This window comes from Mustela erminea, chromosome 11 (genome assembly GCF_009829155.1).
Source record: "Mustela erminea isolate mMusErm1 chromosome 11, mMusErm1.Pri, whole genome shotgun sequence".
Classification (NCBI taxonomy): Eukaryota; Metazoa; Chordata; class Mammalia; order Carnivora; family Mustelidae; genus Mustela; species Mustela erminea.
In genome coordinates, this window is record NC_045624.1 from 60,253,969 (window position 1) to 60,263,081 (window position 9,113).

Genomic DNA, 9,113 nt, shown 5'->3' on the forward strand with positions numbered 1-9,113 from the left:
GGCAAATTTTTAAAAAATCAGATACACTTTAAACATGGAACATTCCAGACCAAGGAAGAATGGCCTTTAGGCCAAATAAATAGTGCTAATTATCTGTTACAACGTGAAAGTCTGTGGATGGTTAGTTAAGAAGACATGAGGGTCTTTAGCTCCCAATTCATTTAAGTGTTCTTTGTTACTTGTTCAGAAATCATGTATTTGCTACAAGTGGTAGAATGGAGGACATACGCTTATATTAAATAGGACATTGGCCATCTGTATTTTTTAAATTAACATATAATGTATTATTTATTTTAGGGGTACAGGTCTGTGAATCATCAGTCTTACCCAATTCACAGCACTCACCATAGCACACACCCTCCCCAGTGCCCATCCCCCAGCCACCCTGACCCTTCCCCCTGCTCCCCTCCAGCAGCCCTCAGTTTGTTTCCTGAGATTAAGAGTCTCTTATGATGTGTCTCCCTCCCCACCCCACCTTGTTTCATTTTTCCCTCCCTTCTCGCCACGAACCCCTGCCCTGCCTTTCTTTTATAAGTTTATTTTTGTATATGTCTAAAGTTTCAAAAACTTGAGTATATAGACAGAAGATAGAATTAATTCAGTCACATAGAATTTTACCTTCCTATAGAGTCTGTGTATATTCTGTACAGGGTTGGGCCCAAGTTCATGGGACCTAAAAGATAATATTTGGGGAACATTCTGAAAGAAAGAGAAAAAGAAACAGCTCCTACGAAATGTGCAGGGCATCGGGAGGGATTGCTGCAAGTGGAAGGCCCTTCCTGCGGTTTTAGTGGCTTTAGCAGAAATCAGGCTCTGGTCATGTGAGTGACATTCTATTCAGAATCAAAGAACTTGAGCCTGTAATCGACTTTAGATGACATCTGATCCGACATTTTATTTTATATAAGCTTAGATACAGAATGGCTCACCTAAAGTCATTTAGGTTTATTAGTAATAAGTTAAGGACTCAAATTTTAATCTTTTGTCTCCTCATCTGTGTGTCTGCCCTTTTCCCTTTATCTAAGGTACTATACACGTTAAATACACAGCCATCACTGTGACTCACGTTTAACCATTAACCAGGTTTATTTTCTCAGTGATGAGTTAACTTGGTCAGGTAGGCAAGGACTTACTCCTAACGTCATCATGGTGTTTGCTATGAAATTGTTGGATTTCTGTTTTATAGTCCCATTTGTTTTGATTATGACCTGTGTGTTTAACAAAATAAAAAGGCAATCATACTTTTTTCTGGGGGTGAAAAATAGCAATAACCTTAAAAGTCTGGAGTAATTTTAAGAGATGTGGCAGTTTTGTCTTTTCGTAATAATTTCTACCAGTGTTCATGAAATAAACCATGACTGAATCTTTGTTGATCTTTGCTTTGAACACCAAAGATATACAAACTTATCCCATAATTGCCCCCAAATATAGCTTTACTCATGACACCATTTGTTTCAAGGTCACTCTCACATTCATGTGGGGTTACAGGAGAGCCATCTTTCAGTAAGTGTGGGTAAAACTTTGAATTTACAAGCCCGTTGGAGAGAATCTGTGTCTGCCCTGATATGCTTCTCATTTTTCCCTTTCTTTTCTTTCTTTCTTTTTTTTAAAGATTTATTTGTTTATTTATTTTAGAAAATGAGAGAGTGTGCTATAGCTGGGAGAGGGGCCGCGGGGGAGAATGTCAAGCAGACTCCGTGCTGAGCTTGGAACCCAACGCAGGGCTCGATCTTACAACCTTGAGATCATGACCTCAGCTGAAATCAAAGTCGGACACTTAACTGACTGAGCCAGCCAGATGCCCCTTGTTTTTCCATTTCCTGTGTGGGTCCTGCCTGAAATATTAACTATAGTTGGAAGCTCCCCTCATGGAGACTCATGTCAGTTTTTCTTATTTTCCTGTCTGCACTCTTGTCTATTGGTAACAGCACATTTTTCAGCTCCAAACTTCTCTGACTGATGTTGTTTCTTCTTTCAGAAGTGCCTAGCTGCCACTCCATTTATATGAGGCAAGAAGGCTTCCTGGCTCATCCCAGCAGAACAGAAGTTAAGTTTTCTGTTATTGATATTCCTTGTAAATATGGTCAACATTATCATACATACCAAAGATCCAGTAATTTGATTAATCATTATGTTTTATGGGAAAAATCACTGTTGTTCCCTAAACCACTGTTTTAAAACTTTATCTTTTTAAAGTAAAAGGAAGATGTTTCAGGTCATGCTATCTTGAATTTGGTTGTTAACATGAGTCATGTGTGTATAAACAACTGAAAAGTGGATTTCTTTGGTTTTTTTTTTTTTTTTTTTTTTTGTGCCAACAACCACATCCTTTTAAAATAGAACACGTGCTTTATAGATTAGCCTACCTCACTACTCTCTATTGAAATGAATCTTCGAGGAATTTTAGTTTTGCTTTAAGAACTAAGTCTGTGTTTTAAAATAGAGTAGATTTAAATATATTTGCCTTTATATATCCTGGATTTTTCATTTTTAGACAAATAATTGTTAAGAATGGGATTTCACAATCTAAGAGGCCTACAGGAGTTTTTATTGTGGATGTGTTCACGGTAACCATGGTGGGAAAGCTTTGGTCTAATGGACTTTGATACCTGCAAAGTAATGGATAAAAAGAATCTTCTCTAGATAAATTACCTATTAAGGTGTTTCTGGAAATATGTGCATGGTTCATTACGTAAGTGTTCTGTGTCTTCGGTAGGATGACATAGGTGCATCTTTTTAGGTTAGGTCTAATACTGGTTGTTTCATATGAGTGATACTGATAGAAGTAAATGCTGATATTTAAAGAAGAGTATAAAAGCTGGTAAATCCAGCCAAAAGTTTAGCAGAAATCCACTGTAATTATTGTCACTGCTATTGGGAATATTATGTGCTCACCGTAGAGACCAGTACATCTAGGAAGGAAAACTGTGACTAAAGAATATGAACGTTCTTACTGGTGTTTAAGCAGTTCAGTGAAGGTCATAGTCAAGGATATATGTGGGAGAAAAAGAGTGTAAAAACTGTTGATTTATTTTGCATTTTTCCTGTGGACTTAGTTTTGTTACAGGATAAAAAGGAAAGTTAAAAAGAAAATGTAAAACTGTTTTGGCTGTTGAAGATGAAAACATGAGGCTAGCCTAGCTAAATATTTCTCCAGGGAAGTCAGAGGTAAACTGAAAGTGTTTCAGTTTATCAGGGTACTGTGCAAGGTAAATATAAGTAACTCATCTTGATTTTCCTCCTGTCTCATGAATAACAAAACTTGGAAGAAAATGAAAAAGGAGATGATATATTGTAATTTCTATATTTGCCAGCATTTACCTGCTCTGTGCTTGGGGTAGTAATAATACCCATATCTAATGTCATCTATCACTATGTGCCAGATGCTGTTCTCAACTTGGGTATATTAAATCAGTTAATCCTCACAACAACCCCTTTAAGATAGGTGATTTATTATCATTCCCATTTTACAGGTGAGGAAACAGAGACACAGAGGCTACATATTGTGCCCAAGGTCACAGAGCTGAAAAATGGCAGAGTCCTTTTCTACCCCAATTTTTGTGTTAATGGCTATATTTTAAGTTGCTTGTGAGCTTCATTTGTATCACGAATAAATGTATCCTATTTTCTCCCACAGGCTGTATGTTTGAGAAGGGCCCCAGGCAGTTTTATGATGACACCTGTGTTGTCCCAGAGAAATTTGATGGTAGGTTTCTCATTGTGCTGCAGGTTCAATATCTTTTTTTTAGGAGGGAGTGGAGAGATCACCCTCGACTCTTCTGAAAACAGTTGACATTCGTGCTTGAAGGTTTCTTTCTTTCTTTCTTCCTTTCTTTTTTTTTTTTTTTAAGATTTTTATTTATTTGATAGAGAGAGACACAGCCAGAGAGTGAACACAAGCAGGGGGAGTGGGAGAGGGAGAAGCAGGCTTCCCACTGAGCAGAGAGCCCGGTGCAGAGCTCAATCCCAGGACCCCTGGATCATGACCTGAGCGGAAGCCAGACGCACCCCCCAACTTGAAGATTTCTATGCACATCACTTATAATGCATTCAACTCTTGCTGAACTTTACCTGTTATAAATTCTCCCTTCCTTCCCCTATTCAGAAGCTTTTTTTTTTTGTCCTGTGAGAGATCTCATTTTTATTTATTTTATTTTTTTAAGATTTTATTTATTTATTGGCAGAGAGAGAGTGAGAGAAGGAACATAAGCAGGGGGAGAGGGAAAAGCAGGCTCCCCGCTGAGCAGGGAGCCCCATGTGGGGCTCGATCCCAGGACCTTGGCATTATGACCTGAGCCGAAGGCAGACGCTTAACAGCTGAGCCACCCAGGGGCCCCGAGATCTCATTTTTAAAGACAGAACCAGAGAGTATCGTTCTTGCTGAGCTTTGTGTAGAGTATGAGGTGTCTTTCCATTGCCCTGCTGAGCACACGCAGCTTATTCGAGATTTATTGAAAGCTGATCCCGTAATTAACAAAGCAGAACAGAAAGCATGCAAGTGTGGATACACGGATGACTAATGCAGCCTCTCTTTTATTATTTGAGAAAAGATGCATTATGGAACACAGGAACAACATAGCTGCCCATTTAGTTAGTGATCGTTAGTCCTTCTTTTGGAGTTTTTCCTTTTTTTTTTTTCCCCTGGGAAGATGTTCATTACTAATGTGCAGTTACTTTGTAATTGCTTAAGATGGAGTTAGGAAAGCATTAGCTTTTTAATATTTCTCACTTTTGCAGTGAAAAGGTCCCAGGTTTTAAAAATGAGTGTCAAGTTAGATAGATTTTTTTTTTTTTTCTCTTGACTAAAGTGGCAGAAGTCAGCATCTATGAGGAAGCTTCGGGGAAAGTGAACAGTTAATTGATGTAGTGGTTCTTCAGAGTGGTCTCCCTATCTCCTGCTTTGATCGTCTAACAGGAAATGAGCAGGGACCCTCTGATGAGCTGATTGCACGAACTTTGGGGATCATGGCTGTAATGACTTTGTAGCCGTCAGAAGTTTTTAATTGTCATTATTTTTTTTTTAAAGGTACTTATTTATTTATTTATTTATTTAATTTATTTATTTGACAGACAGAGATCACAAGTAGGCAGAGAGGCAAGCAGAGGGGTGAGGGGGAAGCAGGCTCCCTGCTGAGCCGAGAGCCTGATGCCGGCCTCCATCCCAGGACCCTGAGATCTTGACCTGAGCCAAAGGCAGAGGCTTTAACCCACTGAGCCACTGAGGTGCCCCTAATTGTCATTATTTAACAGCAAAGTACATGCTCACATTGCTTCTCCACCTTTCATTAGTTTCTTGAAGACTCTTCTGTTCCTGAGGCTTTTGCTACTCTGGTCCTTCTCTGAAAGAATGATAATTTGGGGAATATCTGTTACCTGAGCCTTCCTTTAAATGGCTAAATTCATTCAAGGTCACAGGGTTAAGCTCCAGGCGGAGTCACTTTTTTGGCCTTATTCCAAATAGATGTTAGTTTTAAGCTCGGAGCGCCAGTGTGGTTTGTGACGTGATCACCCAAGCGTCACAAGTCTTAAAATACAGCCTTTTCTCTTAAGACAAAGCATAAAGCCTTCTCTCTGTGGAGTGACCTCCATCAGTTTTTTGTTTTGTTTTGTTTTTCATTTTCTTTTTTTTTTTTTTTTAAAGATTTTATTTATTTATTTGACAGAGATCACAAGTAGGCAGAGAGGCAGGCAGAGAGAGAGAGGAGGAAGCAGGCTCCCTGCTGAGAAGAGAGCCCGATGCGGGACTCGATCCCAGGACCCTGAGATCATGACCTGAGCCAAAGGCAGTGGCTTAACCCACTGAGCCACCCAGGCGCCCTGTTTTTCATTTTCAATGAGCTTAACATTTTAAGCCATCTTGATTACCAGGGTGAACATATAAGGAAGTAAAATCAGCTCGTAACTACCAATAGGCTTATGATATAATCTGACAGGCCTAAGTCACACTAATGTTTAGGGAAGCAATCTCTCTCGATTATTTATTCCCTTTGACTTTGAAATATTCTTCAGTTTTGTACTAAGAGACTTGTTTTTTGGAAGATAATATTAGTTTTTTATTTTATGAGGAATAGAGACCAAGGGAAAAGAGAAGCAAAGTGTTATTTTTTCATTGACAAGGCTGGTAGAGTCCATCATATTTACAGGCAGAAGTAATCTAGAAATTATAAAATTTGACAGAGTTTCCCTCACTCTGCATAATTGCTCAGTTACCCCCATGTAGAAATTTGTTAAGTCTCAGAAGGAAAAACTAAGATAAATAAAACTGTCATCGACATCAATATGAAGAGACACTTCTGTGTTATCTAGCTTAGACCAAAATGACATGATGATTTCTGGCAGCTAGTGACTGAATAATTTTATTTTGGTTGTGGTTTTTAAAGTATTCTTTCTGTAATTATTTTAAGAGGTATATGTATGTTAACCAAAGGAAAGGTTTAAGAAAGCCTCTGACTTGGTTTGTTTTATGATTCACACTTACTGTGAATAGATTGGCTTGATTATATTCTCTCTGAATTGTTTCTAGAGTGGAGAAGAAAAATTCGTGCCATAACAATGATATGTGTGTAGGGCCCTAGACATTTTATCCCCAGTATGACCAATTCCACATATTTTGGGGGATGGTTGGCTGGAAGTAGATTTAAATAATCAGGAGTTATGACTGAGGTTTTGTTTGTTTGGTAAAAAGAAGATAACCAGATTTATACCAGAAGAATTACAACAGTAACACCCTTATTGCTATAATCTACTTAATAGGTTTTTATACTATGTATAAATAACAAATAAATGTAACAGAAACCAGCCTTTCTTGATTAAAAATATAGATTTACAGAAAACTCCTGTATATGTGTTTTTAGATTGCACTTGAGAGAAAGACTTGCAAGCTAAATTCACGTGACTGAAATGCAAATAAGAGATAAAGAAAAATGAATTTTTATTCCTGCCAGTTAAGGAAGTGGTAGTGCCAGTATGAAGGTGTGGGGAAAAGATGGTATAATAATCCAATACTCCCTGAATTATTATGAGATTTTACTAATTTACATAAAGTATAAATTACTTAACTCAGAGTTTAAGAGTAAATTTCCTTTGAGATGGGACACCTGGGTGGCTCTGTCAGTTGAGTCCAACTCTTGATTCTGGCTCAGGTTGCGATCTCAGGGTCATCAAGTCCCACATCAGCTCAGCATGAGTCTGGGTGGGATTCTCTCCCTTTCCCTCTGCCTCTCCCCCTGCTCTTTTTCTCTCTCATATAAATAAATAAATTGGTGAAAATAAGTAAATGAATAAATAAAAGTAAATTTGCTTTGAAATATTTGCAGTAAAATTTGCAATTTTTTTCATGTGGCATTGCAAATTATAGTGCAGAATTTGTACAAATAAAATGCCCAGAGCTTCGAATTGATTACTTCCTCTTTTATGTTTCTTAGAGCAGGGAATAAAGTCATTAACAATAAAAACAAGAGGAAGTGGGATTGGATGATACGGTTTTTAGATAAATGATTGTGAAAACAAAGAGATAGTTGTATAAAATTTTAATAAGAAAATGACATTCGTGGATTTACTCTACACCTGTTTGCATTTATTTTGACCCTTACATGTTACATATAGTTGTTTGTAAGTTTGTACAGGTTCTTGGTTTACATAAAATCGTTTAAATGTTTTAAAGCCCTATTTAAAGTGGTGATGTGATATTTCACAGAAACCCATAAAGTGGTTGTGGTTTAACCATTTTCATGACTGGTTTAATGTAAATTTTAGGGAAATGTCATAATATTGCTAATAATAGAAACTTCGACATTTTTTCATGTAGGAGACATCAAACAGGAGCCAGGAATGTATCGGGAAGGACCCACATACCAACGGCGGGGATCCCTTCAGCTCTGGCAGTTTTTGGTGGCTCTTCTGGATGATCCTTCAAATTCTCATTTCATTGCCTGGACTGGGCGAGGCATGGAATTTAAACTGATTGAGCCTGAAGAGGTGGGTTGAGTAGATTTTTATTGGGAAAATTGGATATATTACAAGATAACAAAACAGTTATTGATGAATATGCTGAAAATGTATTTTTTTTTTAAATTTTAAAACATTAGAGAAACCTTCTGAATTAGAAGGTGTGCAAAGTTAAAAAAAAGAGTCTTCATTTAAAAGAAGAAAAGAACATGACCCCTATGTACATGCAAATGGAGTATTTTCCTGAAGAACTTCTTAGTTCAATTTTCATTCTCTCCAGGTCTAGCTTGAGGATGAAAACTACTGTTATTATCACAACATAACCCACCAATAGCATTTTGGATCTCTATAGAAAGGTGACTTTTATATAAAATGTTTGAATCTTACGAAAGTTGCTTTCTTGGCTACTATTAAAATTGACTTTAGTTTACATTAGTCAAGAAAGCAATGGATGACTTTTTCTTTTTTTAAGATTTTATTTTATTAATTTGTCAGAGAAAGAGTACATATAAGTAGGGGAGTGGCAGGCAGTGGAAGAAGCAGACCCCCTCACTCCCCGAGCAAGGAGTCTGATGCAGGACTCAATCCTAGGACCCTGGGACCATGACCTGAGCTGAAGGCAGATGCTTGACCCACTAAGCCAAGCCAAGTCATCCAGGCACCCCTGGATGACTTTCAATTAACATGCCTATGCCCACTTATATTGGCTGTAGGGTCTAAATGCCTCAAAAACATGTAAAATCTAGGAAGATATGCAGCTATTTTTGAACCCAAAGTGATTAGTTTAGATTAGTATAGACTGGACATCTACAATCTAGGCTAATGGGCCCATACATCATAAAGTTCCTGCCCTCTGAACATTCATTCATAATCAGATAACATGTCCTTGTTTGATATCCAGAAAATAAGTCCTCTTTCTTATTAAAGGGATGATCTGATTCAAATTTGTATTAAAAGAAGTTGGACGTAAGAAGAGCTAGTTAGCATAGTTTTGTCTACTTCAGATTCTATCTGTACACACTAGTAGTCTAGAGGGTTAGCTTTGCATTTCCATTGCCCTAACCAAACACCCAGGCACGGAGGGCTCAATATCAGAATTTGAAAATATCTGTATCTAGAATTGTCTAAGGCTTAATTTGTCAAAGGAAATTCATTTTAATGTAGAT

The 9,113-nt window shown here is 37.6% G+C and overlaps 1 protein-coding gene across 9 annotated transcripts in view; it reads left to right on the plus strand.

The window, feature by feature from the left end:
* The window catches only part of ETV1 (ETS variant transcription factor 1), a 245,643-nt gene that overhangs the window by 223,389 nt on the left and 13,141 nt on the right, over window positions 1-9,113 (plus strand). For all 9 annotated transcript variants that reach the window (XM_032305975.1, XM_032305974.1, XM_032305977.1 and 6 more), the window contains 3 exons: window positions 1,979-2,047; window positions 3,638-3,706; window positions 7,808-7,977. In XM_032305975.1, coding sequence (XP_032161866.1) covers window positions 1,979-2,047; window positions 3,638-3,706; window positions 7,808-7,977 — 308 coding nt within the window. The remainder of the gene's footprint in view (window positions 1-1,978; window positions 2,048-3,637; window positions 3,707-7,807; window positions 7,978-9,113) is intronic.